General features: G+C 42.1%; 1 protein-coding gene across 1 annotated transcript in view; it reads left to right on the top strand.

Annotated features, from left to right (window-relative positions):
* The window catches only part of MET (MET proto-oncogene, receptor tyrosine kinase), a 135,280-nt gene that overhangs the window by 104,831 nt on the left and 9,820 nt on the right, over positions 1–20,629 (top strand). Inside the window, exons 19-20 of the mRNA XM_032276217.1 lie at positions 2,925–3,034; positions 4,240–4,405. Of these exons, the coding sequence (XP_032132108.1) occupies positions 2,925–3,034; positions 4,240–4,405 (276 nt within the window). The remainder of the gene's footprint in view (positions 1–2,924; positions 3,035–4,239; positions 4,406–20,629) is intronic.

Genomic DNA, 20,629 nt, shown 5'->3' with positions numbered 1-20,629 from the left:
CTCAAAAAAAAAAAAAAAAAAAGCTAGTAGCCAAAGATGCACATTTAAAATATTGGCACCATTCAAATATACCTCAAAATCCTCTATCCTGGTGGGAAATAGTGATACCTGGAAGGGTTTCCGGTAATGATGATTCTAACTTGCTCTGCAAGCAACCTTGCTCTACCTTCCCCCGATAGGGACATATAGTCATCTCTGAGTGTCTACTATGTGCCAGAAACTGCACAACACAGGAGAAGTAGAAGCAGAGCAAGCCTCAGCCCATATGGAATGTTAACTCTAGAAGGCATTGAAGAATTAGCTGCAGATGCATCCCTTGTTGTTCCTCATTCTTGCCATCCACTCTCATACCTCAGGACCTTTGCACTTGCACTCCCTCTGCCTAGAACACTCTCCCCCCAAATAGCCACATATCTCACTTCATCATCTTCTTTAGTTCTTGGCCATAATGTCATCTTCAGCATAAGGCTTCCCTGAACTGTTTAAAATTGCAACTGACCACCCATCCACATGGCTTCAGACTTCTCTTCCCTGCTCCATTTCCTCCCATCACACTTATCATCATCTGATACACGAGGTCTGAGCTGTCCAATGCTATGGCCATGAGCCACATGTAAAAGGAGGCTACTTCGAACTGAAATGTGTTGTATGGTGTAGAATACATCTCAGATTCTCAATATTTAGTATAAAAAAAGAAGGTGAAATATCTCACTAGTAGTTGTTTCTATTGATTACATGCTGAAATATTTTGGATGTTTGGGGTTGAAAAATATATTGTGAAAATTAATTTCACCTGTTTCTTTTTACTTTTTAATATGGCTACCAGAAAATTTTAAATTACATGTGTGACTTGCTTTCCATTTCTATTGAATAGCACTGTAGTAGACAATAAACAAAAGTAATAACTATTTAGATGTGTATGTGTGCATATATATGTACACACAACCTCATTTCATTAGAATGGAAGCTCATGAGGGTAGGATTTTTGTGTATTTTGTTCACTGCTGTGGCTCCAACATCCAAAACAGTGTTTGGCACATAGACTCTGAGTAAATAATTTTTGAATGAATCAGTTAACGGTTACAAAAAGTTTCTTAAGCTCTTACAAGTGGTAGGTTCTTTTTGTGACATTTATGCCATGACCTAAAAGTCTTCAGGCCAGAACCAGGGAGGGTGGGAGGAAGAATCTCAAGACTGAATTCATAGATGGCTTCAGGCTCCGTCTTGGTTCCAGCTGTCCAGGTATCTGTGGGAGTTAATGAAGTAGCCTTACCTTGATCAAAAACAGCTTTATAAATATGGGATCAAATTCTCAGAGAAAATACGCTCTAGGAGAGTAAAGATATTATTCAGCCCAAAGAATAAAGCATTCCTTGGCAGTGAATTTTTTCACGTAAGGTGAATTGACCTTACAAAGCACACAGCTGCCCTGACAGACCCCACTTTCCCGCTTCAACTTTTGTTATTACCCTGATGAATTAATGTGGCTGGACATGTTACCTTCTCTAGGGTAGTGTTACTCCAGGGCTAAAGCATGATAGCGACTTCTTGTTATCCGGAACAGAGTAGTGCCGGATTGGATTTTTTTAACTCAAGGAGTTGATACTGAGGACAACCGCAAACCCAGGTGCATCTTAAAGAGAAACCTAAAGCCAGGAACTGGCCTTTCTCTGTGCTGTGTGCATTGAGGGGCCAAAGCTCTTCTTGTAGGGACCCCACTGACCACATCTTGCACTGACAAACTCCTCAGGGAATGTTGAAGAGGGAATACCCAATTCCTGATTGCCAGCCAGTGACATCACCAGACTTGACATCTGAGTTGTTTGGGGTGATTCCTTTCTGAGCCTCCTCTATTCACAGTGTGTTTCTAATGTTCTGACATCTTGTGCCTTGCTGACCCTGGAAGGGCTGTCCCTCCCAAGGCTAGCTTATTCCTACAAATAGTAAACAACTTGCCTTCAAAACATACCTGTCATGTGCAATCCAGAGCCCTTACTTAACCTCCTTTATCAAGCTCTTACACTTTGGGTCACTATCCACCCTCCCTAATCACCCCAAGGGCCCAGTTCCAGATGACTGGGAACATCCCTGGAGCCAAATTGGCTAGTTCCAAACCTGCTTACCCTGCCTTACCAGTTCCTTCCAAGGGAAACTGCAGTGAAGCCTCTCCTCATGTTTTTCCCCTCACTCCCTCTGCCTCCAGATTCCAGGGCTTCCCCACATGACCCTGCATAACAGTTTGTGCCCCTTCCTCTTGCAAACTATGAGTAGCAAACTATCTTTTCAATGGCAATTATTTCCTGTTCTGTGGGCCTCATCAGACCTGGAAAATAATAAAACTACATTTTTAAAACGCCTCTATTTCCCCATCTGGAAAATGGAGCCTGTAACACCTGTCTGACAGACGTGTAGAAGCAACCATAATTTATAAAAATAACTAGCCTGGTGTTTTGCATACAATAAATACTTAACAAATAGTTGACCTATCAATGGGGCAGACTTTTTGTTGTTGTTTTGTTTTTGGAGACAAGGTCTCTGTCACCCAGACTGGAGTGCACTGGCACAGTCATAGTGCACTTGCAGTATCCAACTCCTGGGCTCAAGTGATCCTCCCTTTTCAGACTACTAAGCAACTGGGACTACAAGTGCACATCACCACACCAAGCTAGTTTTTTGTGGGCAGTGGATGGGAGTAAAAAGACAGGCTCTCACTGTATTGCCCAGGCTGATCTCAAACTCCTGGCCTCAAGCCATCCTCTTGCCTTGGCCTCCCAAAGTTCTGGGATTATAGGCTTGAGCCCACCAAGCCCAAACTAATTTTTGAGACAAGATAGTTTTTTATAAATAAACATTTCAGAATTCTAAGATCAAAATCAGAAGAGTAGATGCTTAGTTTATGCTTTTCCAACTTTCTTTGATTGCAGAATCCAACTGTAAAAGATCTTATTGGCTTTGGTCTTCAAGTAGCCAAAGGCATGAAATATCTTGCAAGCAAAAAGTTTGTCCACAGAGACTTGGCTGCAAGAAACTGTATGTAAGTATTAGAATCTCTGCGACCACAGTCCAAATTAAGTGACAAGGAGGAATCTGTTTCCCACTGTTCAATGCTAGTTAGGCTGTTTTCTCTTTATGCAAAAGTCCTTTATTTCTGTTACAATTTTAAATGGATGTGTAAGCCCTGGGGATGTGTGTGGGACTTTCAGACTTTATCCAACAGAGAATTTAAAAGGATTCTCCATAGGGGGTCTTACACAGCTGTTGTGCACTTTTGCTTTTCTCAGTCCTTCCCTCCAGTAGCTCTCCATGTTGTGGTTTCACACTGCATTAGTGTTCAGGAGGGAGAATTTGATCTTCAGCATTTGACAGTGAAAAGGAGAGGGCTGGGAACACAAATACCAACATATTGCAACTTCCCAAGAGTGGATTTGAAGCCAGCTTGCAGAAGCCCTACCAAAAATGGTATTTGGGAATGAATATACAAAGAACTTTATTTGCGTCTGGCTGCCTGGCTGTATAACACAACAGTCAACAGTTTGTAATTGAGTTCATGCTTTCCCTTGCATAGCGGTGATTCGTGACTTATGGTATGTGTGAATGAAAGAGCTGCGCTATTAATTTCCTACCTTGGTTTTGGTCAATGTACCAACATAAAAGCCAGCTTAAACAGAGGATGCGTAGCCCCAGATAGCGGAAATTGATTTTTGTTGCATTTTGCTGTTTTTCTTAGATCCTTTACTGTGTATCTTAGTTCTCTATTACCTCAGCGGTGGGATATATGAGTTTTGTGTGCTAACCTACCTCATTTAAGAATGAAAAAGTAAAGTATCAGTCCCCTGTCATGCTCTTCCATAAAACTGAGTATTGCTAATAAGTGGACAAGTGAAGACTGGTGATTTCTTGGGGAGTCAATTGGCATACTCTATTTAGCAACCAAAGAAAACCCCTAGGAGAGGCAGCCTTACTACTGCAGATCTACATCAAAGCAAAAAGGACTTTCTTACTCCATACAATTCATGATCTCTTTCCTCAGCCTGTTAAATTGGCAATGTCAATGTCAAGCATTTTTATTCAGGAATTCTGTTGTTAATTTAGTGTTAGTCAATAGAGGCTAGATGAAGTACTTCCTTCAGAAGTTATGGATTTCAAATACTGAAGCCACTCGTTTAACCTGCAGATATTCAGCATCATTGTAAATTATTCTGTTTCAGCCACTGGTAATAATTTTTGTCCTTTCTATAGGCTGGATGAAAAATTCACTGTCAAGGTTGCTGATTTTGGTCTTGCCAGAGATATGTATGATAAAGAATACTATAGTGTACACAACAAAACAGGTGCAAAGCTGCCAGTGAAGTGGATGGCTTTGGAAAGTCTACAAACTCAAAAGTTTACCACCAAGTCAGATGTGGTAATGTATTGATCATCTCTGACTTTCTCCTCTTTTACTTTAATATCCAACTTTGTCTGAAGTTTTATGGCTACTTAATTTTTAAAAAAACTCAACACCACCAATTTCAGTTTTCTTCATATATAAAAATGGACTTGTCTGATATGTATACATTGTATATTTTCATAAATTCACTCATTTATTCAAAAATGTTTGTTGGGTAGGGCAACATACTTGCTCCTTAAAAAGCCCAGAGCCAAACCAGGCATGAACCCTGTTGGCCAAGAGATTTGGCTCATAAGGGAAGAGATGAGATGGTCAACAATGACTGTGACACAGGTGGACTGGAATGAGCCCTGATTCTCATAGCCCCAGGTGAACAAGAATTCCACATCAAGAAATCTGGAAGCTGTAACCAAGGCAGTCTAGCAGTGAGGGCATGATCCCTGGGTCTAGCTAGACAGGTGCCTTCCCTTATCTGCAAAGTCCATCCTTCTTGCACAAAACACAAAAGGCATGCACCTGAGTGCTAAGGCTGGGAGAAATACTCGCCTGGGCAGCCAGATTCACTGCATTCCTCCTCCACCCTAAGGAGAAGTATCATTTGAATTGGGCTAAAGGATAGCAGGTTTGGAGTTGGGTAGCTGGGCAATGGAAATACCAATCCAGGTGAGGCAGAGGAGCAGGAAAGTTAAAAGGAAACAGTACTTAGTTGATTATTTAGCAAGAACAGAATGCACAGAGGGAAGTTATGAGAATAAACTGAGAAAAATATATTTATACTAGGTCATAGAGTTCCTTGAAAACGGAACTAGAGAGTATGGAATTTATTCTCTGGTCATGTGAAAACAAAAACGTAATCAGATTAGACTTCAATCCTTCATCATTGTTTTAGTCTGTTCTCACACTGCTATAAAAAAATACTGAGCCTGGGTAATTATAAAAAGAGATTTAATTGGCTCTACAGGAAGCATGGCTGGGGAGGCCTCAGGGAGCTTTTACCCATAGTAGAAGGCAAAATAGGAGCAGACATTTTACATGACAGAAGCAGGACCAAGGAGGCTGCGGTAGGTGCTACACACTTTTAAACAACCAGATCTCCTGAGAACTCCATCACAAGCATAGCACCAAAGGAAAAAATCTGCCCCCATGGTCCAATCGCCTCCAACCAGGTCCCTCTCCCAACTTCAGGGATTACAATTTAACATGAGAGTTGGGTGAGAAAAGAGTCAAACCATATTGTTCCACACTAGTCCCTCCCAAATCTCATGTTCTTCTCACATTTCAAAATGCAATCATGCCTTCCCAACAGTCCCTCAAAGTCTGAACTCATTCCAACATCAACTCAAAAGTCCAAGTCCAAAGTCTCATCTGAGACAAGGCAAGTCCCTTGTGCCTATAAGCCTGTAAAATCAAAAACAAGTTAGTTGCTTCCAAGATACAGTGGGGGTGCAGGCATTGGGTGAATGCTCCCATTCCAAATGGAATAGCCCTTTGGCTAAAGCAAAGGGGCTCCAGGCCCCATGCAAGTCCAAAACCCAGCAAGGCAGTTATTAAATCTTAAAGCTCCAAAATAATTTTTTTTTTCCTCCATATCTCACATTCAGGGCATGCTGATGCAGAGTGGGCCTCCAAGGCCTTGGGCAACTCCACCCCTGTGGCTCTTTTCAGTGCCTGCAGCTTTTCCAGGCACATGGTACCAACTGTAGATGGATCTAACATTCTGGGGTCTGGAGGATGGTGGCCCTCTTGTCACAGCTCCACCAGGCAATGCCCCAGCACTGAGGGGAGGTCTCGGGGAGCTTTTTACCCATGGCAGAAGGCAAAACAGGAGCAGGACCAAGGTGGCAACAAGCTCTCACCAAGGGGAGAAGTGCCACACACTTTTAAACAACCAAATCTCCTTGGAACTCTATCACAAGAACAGCACCAAAGGGAGAAATCTTTCCCCATGATGCAATTGCCTCCTGCCAGGCCTCAACACCAACACTGGGGATTATAATTCAACATGAGGTTTGAATGGGGACACAAATCCAAATCATATCATTCTCTAAGATGACTTGAAAGGAGTAGAAGCAGGAAGATGAAGTGAGAGGTGGTACTTGAAATAAGACAGAAACTGAGAATGGAAAGGTAGAGATGGAAGGCAGAGCATCTGAGAGGTAGAATCAAAAGTATTTACCAAGGAATTGATAAAAAGTCAAAGATGAGCAAAAGTACATGCTGGTGCAATAACACATATGTGAAGCACAGAAGCAAAAGCTGAACTCAGAAGAAAAATAACAAGCTGAGCCTTGAACACACTGAGTTTGCCTTGGGAGTAGAATGTTCAGGCAGAGAAGCCCATCAGGCAATTGAAAATGTGGACCTGCAGCTTGTAAAAAATGTGTTATTCAGCTTGGGCTGCCATACAATAGACCACAGACTGGTTGGCTTAAACAATAAAAATTTAGTTCTAACCGTTCTGAAGTCTAGAAGTCCAAGATCAAGGTGCCAGCATAGTTTGGCTCTGTTGAGGGCTCTCTTCTTGGCTTACAGATGGCCACCTTCTTGCTGTGTCCTCACATGGCTGAAAGAATGAGAGCCAGTTCTCCAGTGTCTCTTCTTAAAAGGGCACTAATCCCAGCATGAAGGCTCACCCTCATGACTTGTACTTTCCTGCTCCTCTGCCTCTCCTGGATTGGTATTTCCTTATCCAGCTGCCCAACTCCAAACCTGTTATCCTTTAGCCCAATTCAAATGCCACTTCTCCTTAGGGTGGAAGGGAAATGTGGTAAATCTGGCTGCCCAGGTGAGTATTTTTCCAAGCCTCAGCACTCAGGTGCACGCCTTTTGTGTTTTGTGCAAGAAGGATGGCCTTTGCAGATAAGGGAAGGCACTTGTCTAGCTAGACCCAGGGATCATGCCCTCACTGCTAGACTGCCTTGGTTACAGCTTCCAAATTTCTTGATGTGGAATTCGTGCTCGCCTGGGCCTCTGAGAATCAGGGCTCATTCCAGTCCACCTGTGTCACAGTCATTGTTGACCATCTCATCTCTTCCCTTCAGAGGTAAATTGAATTACCTCTAAAAGGCCCCATCGTTAAACACAGTCACATTGGGGCTTAGAGCTTCAACATATGAATTTCCAGGGGACACAATTCAGTCCATAACAGGGGTCAAGGCTGGGAATATGCTTTTGAGAGTCCAAAAGCAATTATTCAATAGAACCTATGTGTATAAAGTGAAAAAGACAAGCAGTGAGGTAAGACACCCAGGAGAAGAGACTACCATGAAAGTCCAAGGAAGAGAAAGTCTCAAGGAAAAACTGGATGCTCAACAGAGTCCACTCTACTCAGTACACCAGAAGGGTCTTGGAAGCTGAGTAACTTGAGTGATTTTGAGGTCTAGAGTGTGCTGAGGAGCCCAGGTGTTGAATGGAATGGAGAGTACACTTATTCTATTCACATGTTGTAAATCAGAGGACTGTGATGTCTGGAGATAGAGAAACACTTGATGTTTCACTCCTTCAGGATAACAACTAAAAAAGGAAAATGTGCAAACAAGGTAGTCAGAAAATAATGTCTACAGAGGGCATACACTTGAAGAGAAAGGGTTGGTAGCTTTTGAGAGATGATAGGGCAGAGATCTGAGTGTGATGTGGGAATCAAGAAGTCATCTTATCCACCTCTCTGTGAATCAGCAATAGGGAGAGGTGTGGCCCCTACTGGCAGGAGTTTCAAAGAAATTGTGACTCACCTTTCAAGGGAAAGCTGAGTTTCCGTTCCTGTGAGGAAGTAGGGGAACTATTAGGGAATAAGTTGAGGTGACTGGGAGTTTGTCCTCAATAAGTAAGTATGTCATAGGTCACGAAGAAGGATGAGGACTTTGGCATGCATGAGACTGATAAGAGAAAGGGATAGTGCATTCTAGAGCTTAATGCCTGGGATTTTGATCCTGAAAGATTCTGACAGAGGTAAAAGAAGTGGGTGCTAGAGAGGGAGACTGGGGGCATGTTAGTGACAGTGGCAGGTGAAGACAAAAGGTAGGGAGAATTAACCCATCCTCCAGGAACACACTGTTCATTCAGACTGGAGTGTTTGTCATTAAGAGCCAGAGCCAACTTTTACAACTCAATGATAAGACTGTTTTCATCTGTTTTGTGCTGCTATAACACAATACCACAAATTGGGTGATTTATAATGAACAGAAATGTATTTGGCTCACAGTTCTGGAGGCCGGGAAGTCCAGGAGCCCGGGAAGTCCACATCTGCTGAGGGTCTTCTTGCTGTGTCATAACATGGTGGAAGGCATCACATGCATGTGAGAGAGTGCAAGAGAGAGCAAGAAGTGACCAGACTCATGAAAAACCCACTTCCACAATAATGAACTAACTCCCAAGATAGTGACATTAATCCACTCATGAGAGTAGAGCCCTCATGACCTAAACACCTCTTAAAGGTCCCCCCTCTGAACACTGTTGTATTGGAAGGGGATTAAGTGTCCAACACATGAACTTTGAGGGACACATTCAGACCATAGCAAAGGCAAAATTATTCAATTTTTTAAAGAAGGCAAAAGACTCGAATAGACATTTTACTTAAGAGATGTATGCATAGCTAGCTAGTGAGCACATGAAATGGAAATATATGCCCACATGAAGATTTGTACATGAATGATCACAGTAGTGTTATTCATAATAGCCAAAAAACAAAAGCAATCTTAACGTCCATCAACTGGTGAATGGATAAACAAAATGTGTGGGTCCATACAGTGGACTAAACCATTCATCAACATAAAGGAATTACTGATGCCTACAACTGCATGGATAAACCTCAGAAACATTATGTTAAGTGAAAAAAGGCAGGTTTTAAAAATTACATGCTGAATGGTTCCATTTATATGAAATTTCTAGAAAGAGACAGAACTATAGAGTCAGAAAACAAATCAGTGATTGCCTGGGGCCGAGAGAAGGAGTGAGGATAAACCACAAGTGGGTGTGAGGGAAACTTCAGGAATGTTGAAATGATCTAAAACTGGACTGTGATGATATGATAGCTGCATGTCTATATAAATTTACTAAACATCGTTGACTATACACTTAATCGATGAGTTTTATGATCCATAAATTATACCTCAACGAAGCTGATTTATGAAAAAGAGTCTGTTGAAATTTTGGATGTTTAAGGCAAGTGTTGGGATTCTAAGCATCTTGACAGCCACATACTCGCAATAATACCACCACCTCCCCAAGAAACACACAGACAGCACAGAGGCCAAGGTTTCTCCCATAGCCACAGTCACTCAGATACCTGACTGGAAATTTACATAGGTTTCTATAGATAGGATGGTAGAAATAGGATGCTATTTCTCTCTCCCTCTCATTGAAAGACACTATGCTGTGCTACATAAAGGGCGAACCTGAATAATCTGTACATAATGCTGCTTTGGGAAATGGTTACTGATTGCATGGATAAACTTGCACAATGTTTTACTTTCTAGAACAGCACAATCTTAAATGTTGACATGGAACATTTCCAAAAGCATGTAATGAGCTGTGTGTATGTTGAAACCTACGAACAAAAACTTGCCTGCTTGTAGATTGTGTTTTCTTTCTAGAAAATGCCCGTATGGAGTTTGGCTAAAGTCTGAATACTCTTTAAATCCATTCAAACAAAATCAGAGTGTCACAACACTCGAAATCACTCACACCCTCCTCTGAACCCTGTTGCAATGGGTGTTGCAATTGTATTATACACTGTTTCACACTTAATACAAGTTCTTCCGTTAAAGTCTATTGACTTCCTTGTTCTCAGCCCTTATCTACCTCATCTTTCCGAAGCATTTAACATTGTTGTAACGCTCATTTTTCTTGAAATTTCCTCTTCGTTTGGTTTCTGGGACACTGAACTCTGCTCTAGGTTGTTTTATTTATCTTCAATGGTTTCTCTTCCTTCTCTCACTTCTTAGATGTAGCTGTCTTCCAGGATTTTTGTCCTTAGAGGGTCATCCTCCACCAACAATTGGAACCATTTCCATCAATAACCACCTTTGATTCTCTCCACCTGTTTGTCATCATCAGTGTCACAAATTTACCATGTTCAAAATCAAATTCTTTCCTGCCAAACCTTTAGTTTCTCACTTCCTGGCTTCTATTAATGGCATCACCATTATGTAATGTACCCACTCCTCATTCTTTTTAGTGTTCAGTTCTTCCGGTTTTGACAAATGCATGCAGTTGTATAACCACCACCCCCACAATCAGGACATAGAACAGTTCCATCATCCCAGAAAATTTCCTTATGCCCCAGTGTAGTCAATCTCCACCCTATCCCCAAGACCTGGAAATCAGAAAATCAGATTTATTTTCTGTCTCTAGATTTTTACTTTTTCTAAAATGTCATATAAATGGAATCATGCAGTCCGTATTCTTATGAGTCTGTCTCCTTTTACGTCACATGTTATATTTCAGAGCTATCCATGTTGTTGTATCAGTAGTATCAATATATCAGTAAGACATTCCTTTCTTATTGTGGCAAAAAAATACATAAAATTTACTATCTGAACCATTTTTATTTTTTTTTAAGTTCCTGGGCACGTGTGCAGGATGTGCAGATTTGTTACATAGGTAAACATGTGCCATGGTGGTTTGCTGCACTTATCAACCCATCACCCGGGTATGAAGTTTGGCATGCATTAGCTATTTATCCTGATGCTCTCCCTCTCCCCCCGCCTCCCCCCAACAGGCCCTAGTGTGTGTTGTTCCCTCCCTTTGTCCATGTGCTCTCATTGTTCAACTCCCACTTAGTGAGAACATGCAGTGTTTGGTTTTCTCTTCCTGCATTAGTTTGCTAAGGATAATGACTTCCAGTTTCATTCATGTCCCTGCAAAGGACAGATCTTGTTCCTTTCTATGGCTGCAAATAACCATTTTTTAATCAACAATACAGTATTGTTAACTATATAAACATTGTTGTGCAACACATCTCTAGAACTTTTTCATCTTGGCAAAACTGAAACCCTATATCCATTAAACAACAACTCTCCTCTCCCTCCCCCAGCCCCTGCCAACGACCATTCTACTTTGTCTAAGAGTTTGGCTACTTAGATACCTCATATAAGTGGAATCATGCAGTATTTGTCTTTTTATGACTGATTTATTTCATTTAGCAAAATGTTCTCAAGGTTCATCCATGTTGTACTATGTGACAAGATATCCTTCTTTTGAAAGTCAGAATAATATTCTATTGTACATATAGGCGACATTTTCTTTATCCATTCATCTGTCAATGGACATTTAGGTTTCTTACCTCCTGGCTTTTGTGAATAGCACAGCAGTGGACATGGATGTAAAACTTATCTTTGAGGTCCTTTTTTCAGTTCTTGTGGATACACACTCAGAGATACGATTGCTGGATCATATGGTAATTTTATTTTAAATTTATTTAGGGACCGCTCTACTATTTTCCACGGCAGAGCAGTTCATTCTTTTTTTATTTTTGAGTAGTATTCCATTATACAGATGTACGACATTTTATGTATCCATTCACCAGTTAAACAACATTTGGGTCCAGGCAAGGTGGCTCATGCCTGTAATCCCAGCACTTTGGGAGGCTGAGGCGGGCAGATCACTTGAGGTCAGGAGTTTGAGACCAGCCTAGCCAACATGGTGAAACCCCATCTCCACTAAAAATACAAAAAAAATAAGCCAGGAGTGGTGGCACACACATGTAATCCCAGCTACACGGGAGGCTGAAGCAGGACAGTCTCTTGAACCCTGGAGGCGGAGGTTGCAGTGAGCCGAGATCATGCCACTGCACTCTAGCCTGGGAGACAGAGTGAGACTCCATCTCAAAAATAACAATAATAATAATAAAGAACATTTGGGATCTTTCCAGTTTCAGGCAATTACTTATACATAATTGTAATGGTTGTAACATTCGCTTGAAGGTTTTTCTGTGAAAATAATTTTTATTTCTCTTGGGTGAATATCTAGGAGTAAGAGTGAGTAACTGAGTTGTAAGATAAGTGTCCATTTGGGTCCTTTTATGAGAAACTGCCAACTATTTTTCAAAGTGGCTGTATCATTTTATGTCCCTACCATATCAATTTATCCTTTTATGAGAAACTGCCAACTATTTTCCAAAGTGGCTGTATCATTTTATGTCCCTACCAGCAATCCGTAAGAGTTTCAGTTATTCAGCATCCTCTCCCACACTTGACATTGTCAGTTTTCTGAGTGTTAGCCATCTAGTTGGTTGTAACGATGTCATTTTCTTTTTAATCTTTATTTCCCTAAGGACTAGTTATGTTGAGCCTCTTTTCATGAGCTTATTTGCCATCCTTATATCACCTTTAGTAAAGTATCTACTCAAATCTTTTGCCTATTTTTTTAAGTATTTATTTTCTGGGGTTATTTTATTGGCTTGTTTTTGTTTATTATTGTTTAATTGTTAGAGTTCTCTGTATATTCTGGATACAGGTATATGTTATCCGATATGTTTTTGCAAATGCATTTTTTTTTCTTTTTAGATAAAGTCTCACTCTGTCACCCAGCCTGGAATGCAGTGGCGCAATGTCGGCTCACTGCAACCTCCACCTCTTGGGTTCAAGCAATTCTTATATCTCCGCCTCCCCAGTAGCTGACATTGCAAGCGCAAGCCACCACACCAGGCTAATTTTTGTATTTTTAGTAGAGACAGGGTTTCACCATATTGGCCAGGCTCCTAATCTCAAGTGATCCACCCGCTTCCGCCTCCCAAAGTGCTGGGATTACAGGTGTAAGCCACTGCCCCACAAATGCATTTTTCTAATCTGTGGATTACTTTTTCATTTTTTTACCGGTATCTTTCAAAAAGCAGATGTTTTTGATTTTGTGGAAAATTTTATCAGTTTACCAATTGATAAAACTTTATCAATTTGTCCTTTTTTATTATTTTATCAATCCTGGTGTTGATACTGTATCTCCATGCATGTACTCTTGAATGCTCAAATTTGCCTGTCATCATTCCTTGCTTACCTCAGCAGCAATCCTCTCTATCACTTTTCATAGCTTACAACCATCTTTCACATTTAAACATTGCTTTGATTATCACTTTCAGTAAAGTTAGGCCAGAGATTCATCAGATGAGCTCACTGCTCGTGCTCAGATGTCCAAAATGGCTTGACCAATGCTATACAGTAAGCATGGATGATAGAGCTCTCATGCCTTGAAACTAAAACTGACTTGCTTCCTAATGCATATGAATTATACACCTCACTCCCCTCAACACACACACATGCACACACACACACACACACACACACACACACAGAGCTTCTCTTTTCTTGGTCATCTTTCTAGTCAACATCACCCTCCTCCTTCACCGTGCCTCCCTTCGCCCAGCTGTCAGCCCCACGATGCTTCCAGGGGAGTTTGGAGTGCAGACATACAGTGCTCTTCCTGGAAACTGCCTTCCTCTCACCTCCCTGTCTCATGAGTCCTCCAACTCTCTTCCAATAGCCACTTATTGCCCATGTCCTTCAATTCCTTGGAAAATTACCCAACTCCGTCCCCCTTTTTTGTGAATTTGTGTCCAGACAAACCTATATGTAGCCTAGGCTGTCAGACAGGGAGACCTGATCACAGAACTTTGGCTTCCTCATCCTAAAATAGAACCAATTACATTACAGGGTTGCAACCAAGTACAATCCATTATAAGGATTAAATAAGATGTTTTATAAAGGATATAATGCCTGTGCATGAAGCATTATATGACAGATATGCTCTTTCACCACCCTAATTCCAGAGTAAAGCCTCAGGAGCTTCCGTGTTGTAGGTATGCAGTGGCGATCCTTACCTATTCTTATTCAGAAATCTCCTAACTGGGCTCCACATTGTGAATCAGGTTCTTTTTTCTGTTATAAGCATAGTGCTTAGCAGATGCCATCTCCCTGAGCACAACTCAGCCATGTCCGATCGATTTCAGTCTAACCCCCCCCCCCTTTTTTTTTTTTTTTTTTTTGAGACAAGCGTCTTACCCTGTCACCCAGGCTGGAGTGCAGTGGCAGGATCTTGGCTCCATCTCCTGGGTTCAAGCGATTGTCCTGCTTCACCCTCCCAAGTAGCTGGGATTACAGGTGCACACCATTATGCCTGGCTAATTTTTGTATTTTTAGTAGAGACAGGGTTTCACCATGTTGGCCAGCCTAGTCTCGAACTCCTGACCTCAAGTGATCCACTTACCTTGGGCTCCCAAAGTGCTGGGATTACAGACATCAGCCACCTTGTCCCACCCTGTCTAACCCACTTTCACAGCACAGACCCGTTTCAATCTTATCTGTCCCTAATCTCTTCCCCTACTCCAACATGTCAAGCAACATGAACTATTATACTTATGGTTTAGAATACACGTGCGGCCAGGCAAGTTGGCTCACGCCTGTAATCCTAGCACTTTGGGAGGCCAAGGAGGGTGGATCACCTGAGGTCAGGAGTTCAAGACCAGCCTAGTCAACATGGTGAAACCCTGTCTCTACTAAAAATACAAAAATTAGCTGGGCATGGTGGACGCCTATAATCCCAGCTACCCGGGAGGCTGACTGAGGCAGAAGAATCACTTGAACCTGGGGGACGGAGGTTGCAGTGAGCTGAGATTATGTCACTTCACTCCAACCTGAGTGAAAGAGTGAAACTCCCATCTCAAAAAAAAGAGAGAGAGAAAGAAAGAAAGAAAAGAAAAATAAAGAACACATGAATTTGTGATCTCTTACCCCTGGCCCAACCTCTCCACCCAAAACTCTCTCTGCCCTCATATTACCTGTACCTATAAAACAAAGTCTCCTTGTTTCTCAAGACCCGCCTTACTGTTATTCTCTCCCTGTAGCCTTTCTCAGTACCCCACTATTATCTCTGACTTTTGGCAACCTTTGTACCTCTTTGATATTACTGCTGTATATTCCAGCCATTATCTTATTGTCCTGTGTGACGCTTGCCTGCGCAATTCTCTTAACCCTGTACATTCAGTGCTGGAACCTATCTAGTAACTTGAACAGTAGCCTGCTTGTATGTGATCAAGGGTCAATTGATACTTTCTAAATTGATTTTAAATTTTAATGAGGGGGAGAGGATCCAAGATGGCCGTTTAGGAACAGCTCAGGATTGCAGCTCCCAGTGAAAGCGCAGAGGGTGAGTTGAGACCGCATTTTTATTGCCCACAGACTAGGAAATTCCCAGGCGGAGGAGCTCCACGGTCGCCAGTGCGGCCATTTAGGCCAGAGCGGCTGTGCCGGCCGGGGCCGCTGCTTTGCCCCGCGCGGCTGCTTTGTCGGCGCCCCAGAGCCACGGTTCTCCGTACAAAATACACCGGCCCGGGTGCCCTTTTGGCTGGCGATTGCAGCCACGGGAAGTCGCCCATTCGTCTGTTTAAAAAGGGGACTGAGCAGGGAACCAGGACAGTAGATTCCAGGGAAAAAAAAAAAAAAAAAAAAAAAACGCCACAAACCTCAGTGCCGCTGTTTAAGCCAGCGCAGTGAGTGGCCGCAGGGGAAAACAAACAGACCCCGGCGCCTCTTCAACAGGCGACTGGAACACCAACTTAAAAAAGGCTCTGAAGCAGGGAGCCAGGCGATCAGGCTCGGCTGGTCCCACCCCCACAAAAGAACAGCAACCAGAAACTCTGGATTGAGAGGTTCACAGCAAGCGCAGCTGAACCCGGGATGGTCCAGCTTTGTGGGGGAGGGGCGTCCGCCATTACCAAGGCAGCCCGCCATTGCCAAGACAACCCGCCACAGCAGAGAGACTCCGCCTCAACAGAGGCGGGCCACCATCGCCAAAGCAGTTCTAACTACACCCATATAAACAGGACTGCAGGGAAGTTCACTAGGCGGCTGGGCGGAGCCCACAGCAGCTCAGCAAAGCCTCTACAGGCCGACAGTGACTAGGCTGCCTCCTTGCTGGGCAGGGCAGCTCTGAAGGAAAAAAAAAAAAGAAGACAGCAGCATAACGGAAACTCATAAATAAAGCTCTAAATCCCTGGGACAGAGCACCTGGGAACAAAAAGCAGCTTATGAGTTCTGCTGCAGCAGACCTAAACGTACCTGCCCAGCAGCTCTGAATGAACAACAGAGCTCACAGCTCACCATTTGAGCTCCTATAAAGAAGAGACCGTCTCCTCAAGCAGCTCCCTGACCCCTATATAGCCAAAGAGACACCTCATAAAGGAGGGATCAGATTGACACTAGGCGGGTATCCTTCTGGGACAAAGATAGCAGAAGAAGAAAACTGGTAACAACCCTTACTGTTCAGCAGCTGCTGCAGGTGAACCCCAGGCAATCAGGGCCTGGAGTGAATCTCAGCAGACCTACAGCAGAGGCACCAGACTGTCAGAAGGAAAACCAAGAAACAGAAATAACCTCATCATCAACAAACACAACGTCAATCTGAAAGATTTGAGGCCCAATCTGAAAGCCAGCAACTACAAAGTCGACAGGTGGATAAATCCTTAAAGATGGGAAGAAGCCAGCACAAAAAGGATGAAAACACCCGAAACCAGAACACCTCTCCTCCTACAAGGGATCACAACTCCTCACCAACAAGGGAACAAGGTTGGAGGGAGAACGAGTGTGATGAAATGACAAAATCAGACTTCAGAAGGTGGGTAGTAAGAAACTTCTGTGAACTAAAAGAACATGTTCTAACCAAATGCAAAGAAACTAAGAACCTTGAAAAAAGATTTGACAAAATGCTAACGAGAATGGACAAAATAGAAAGGAATATAAGTGAATTGATGGAGCTGAAAAACGCAACACGAGAACTTCGCGAAGCATGCACAAGTATCAACAGCCGAATTGACCACGCAGAAGAAAGGATATCAGAGGTTGAAGATCAACTTAATGAAATAAAACGGGAAGGCAAGACTGGAGAAAAAAGGGTAAAAAGGAATGAACAAAATCTCCAAGAAATGTGGGACTATGTGAAAAGACCTAATCTACGTTTGATAGGCGTACCTGAATGCGATGAAGAGAATGAATCCAAGCTGGAAAGTACTCTTCAGGATATTATCCAGGAAAACTTCCCCAACCTTGCAAGGCAGGCAAACATTCAAGTCCAGGAAATACAGAGAACACCACAAAGATATTTGTCAAGAAGAGCAACCCCAAGGCACATAATCGTCAGATTCACCAGGGTTGAAATGAAGGAGAAAATACTAAGGGCAGCCAGAGAGAAAGATCAGGTTACCCACAAAGGGAAGCCCATCAGACTCACAGCAGATCTCTCAGCAGAAACCCTACAAGACAGAAGAGAGTGGGGGCCAATATTCAACATCCTTAAAGAAAAGAACTTTCAACCCAGAATCTCCTATCCAGCCAAACTAAGCTTCATAAGTGAAGGAAAAATAAAATCCTTTGGGAACATGCAAGTACTCAGAGATTTCATCACCACCAGGCCAGCTCTACAAGAGCTCCTGAAAGAGGCTCTACACATATAAAGGAACAACAAGTACCAGCTCAACTAAAGGGCAAAACACCCAGCTAGCACCAAAATGGCAGTATCAAATTCGCATATAACAATATTAACCCTAAATGTAAATGGACTAAATGCCCCAATCAAAAGACACAGACTGGCAAATTGGATAAAATGCCAAAACCCATCGGTGTGCTGTATCCAGGAAACCCATCTCACATGCAAGGATACACAAAGGCTCAAAATAGAGGGATGGAGGAAGATTTACCAAGCAAATGGAGAGCAAAAAAAAGCAGGAGTTGCAATTCTCATCTCTGATAAATTAGACTTTAAAGCAACAAAGATCATAAGAGACAAAGAGGGACATTACATAATGGTAAAAGGATCAATGCAACAAGAAGAGCTAACGATCCTAAATATATACGCACCCAATACAGGAGCACCCAGATACATAAGCCAAGTTCTTAATGACTTACAAAGAGACTTAGACTCCCACACAATAATAGTGGGAGACTTTAACACCCCATTGTCATTATTAGACAGATCAACCAGACAGAAAATTAACAAGGATATCCAGGACTTGAACTCAGACCTGGACCAAGCAAACCTAATAGACATTTACAGAATTCTCCACCCCAAATCCACAGAATATACATTCTTCTCAGCACCACATCACACCTACTCTAAAACTGACCACATAATTGGGAGTAAATCACTCCTCAGCAAATGCAAAAGAACGGAAATTGTAACAAACAGTCTCTCAGACCACAGTGCAATCAAGTTAGAACTCAGAATTCAGAAACTAACCCAGAACCGCACAGCTTCATGGAAACTGAACAACTTGCTCTTGAATGTTGACTGGATAAACAATGAAATGAAGACAGAAATAAAGATGTTCTTTGAAACCAACGAGAATGAAGACACAATATACCAGAATCTCTGGGACACATTTAAAGCAGTATCTAGAGGAAAATATATAGCAATAAGTGCCCACATGAGAAGAAAGGAGAGATCAAAAATTGACACCCTATCGTCAAAACTGAAAGAGCTAGAGGAGCAAGATCAAAAAAACTCCAAGTCTAGCAGAAGACAAGAAATAGCTAAGATCAGAGCAGAACTGAAGGAGATAGAGACACAAAAAACCCTTCAAAAAATCAATAAATCCAGGAGCTGGTTTTTTGAAAAGATCAACAAAATAGACAGACCACTAGCCAGATTAATAAAAAAGAAAAGAGAGAATAACCAAATTGATGCAATAAAAAATGATAAAGGGGATATCACCACAGATTCCACAGAAATTCAAACCATCATCAGAGATTATTATAAACAACTCTATGCACATAAACTAATAAACCTGGAAGAAATGGATAAATTCCTGGACACTTGCCTCCTCCCAAGCCTAAACCAGGAAGAAGCCGAAACCCTGAACAGACCCATAGCAAAGTCTGAAGTTGAGGCAGCAATTAAGAACTTACCACCCAAAAAAAGCCCAGGTCCAGACAGGTTCACAGCCGAATTCTACCAGACATACAAAGAGGAGCTGGTACCATTCCTTCTGAAACTATTCCAAACAATACAAAAAGAGGGAATTCTTCCTAAATCATTTTATGAGACCAACATCATCCTGATTCCAAAACCCGGCAGAGACTCAACAAGAAAAGAAAACTTCAGGCCAATATCCATGATGAACATAGATGCAAAAATCTTCAATAAAATACTGACAAGCCGATTGCAACAGCACGTCAAAAAGCTTATCCACCATGATCAATTAGGCTTCATCCCAGGGATGCAAGGCTGGTTCAACATACGCAAGTCTATAAACGTAATTCACCACATAAACAGAACCAAAGACAAAAACCACATGATTATCTCAAGTGATGCAGAGAAGGCCTTTGACAAAATTCAACAGCCCTTTATGCTAAAAACCCTCAATAAGCTGGGTATCGATGGAACGTATCTCAAAATAATAAAAGCTATTTACGACAAACCAACAGCCAATATCATACTGAATGGGCAAAAACTGGAAGCATTCCCCTTGAAATGTGACACCAGACAAGGATGCCCTCTCTCACCACTGCTATTCAACATAGTATTAGAAGTTCAGGCCAGAGCAATCAGGCAAGAAAAAGAAATAAAGGGCATTCAAAAAGGAAAGGAGGAAGTCAAATTGTCTCTATTTGCAGACGACATGATTGTATATCTAGAAGACCCCATCGTCTCAGCCTCAAACCTCCTGAAACTGATAAGCAAGTTCAGCAAAGTCTCAGGATACAAAATCAATGTGCAAAAATCACAAGCATTCCTATACACCAATAACAGACTTAAAGAGAGCCAAATCAAGAACAAACTTCCATTCACAATTGCCACAAAGAGAATAAAATACCTAGGAATACAACTAACAAGGAACGTAAAGGACCTCTTCAAGGAGAACTACAAGCCACTGCTCAATGAAATAAGAGAGGACACAAACAGATGGAGAAACATTCCATGTTCATGGTTAGGAAGAATCAATATCGTGAAAATGCCCATACTGCCCAAAGTAATTTACAGATTCAATGCTATCCCCATCAAGCTACCAATGACCTTCTTCACAGAACTGGAAAAAACCACCTTAAACTTCATATGGAACCAAAAGAGAGCCCGCATAGCCAAGTCAATTCTAAGCAAAAAGAACAAAGCAGGAGGCATCACACTACTGGACTTCAAACTATACTACAAGGCTACAATAATCAAAACAGCATGGTACTGGTACCAAAACAGAGATATAGACCAATGGAAGAGAACAGAGGTCTCGGAGGCAACACAACATATCTACAACCATCTGAT

The sequence above is a fragment of the Sapajus apella genome, unplaced genomic scaffold, assembly GCF_009761245.1.
Source record: "Sapajus apella isolate SASKATOON/1434 unplaced genomic scaffold, GSC_monkey_1.0 scaffold7, whole genome shotgun sequence".
NCBI lineage: Eukaryota > Metazoa > Chordata > Mammalia > Primates > Cebidae > Sapajus > Sapajus apella.
This window is presented reverse-complemented; position numbering and strand designations above follow the sequence as displayed.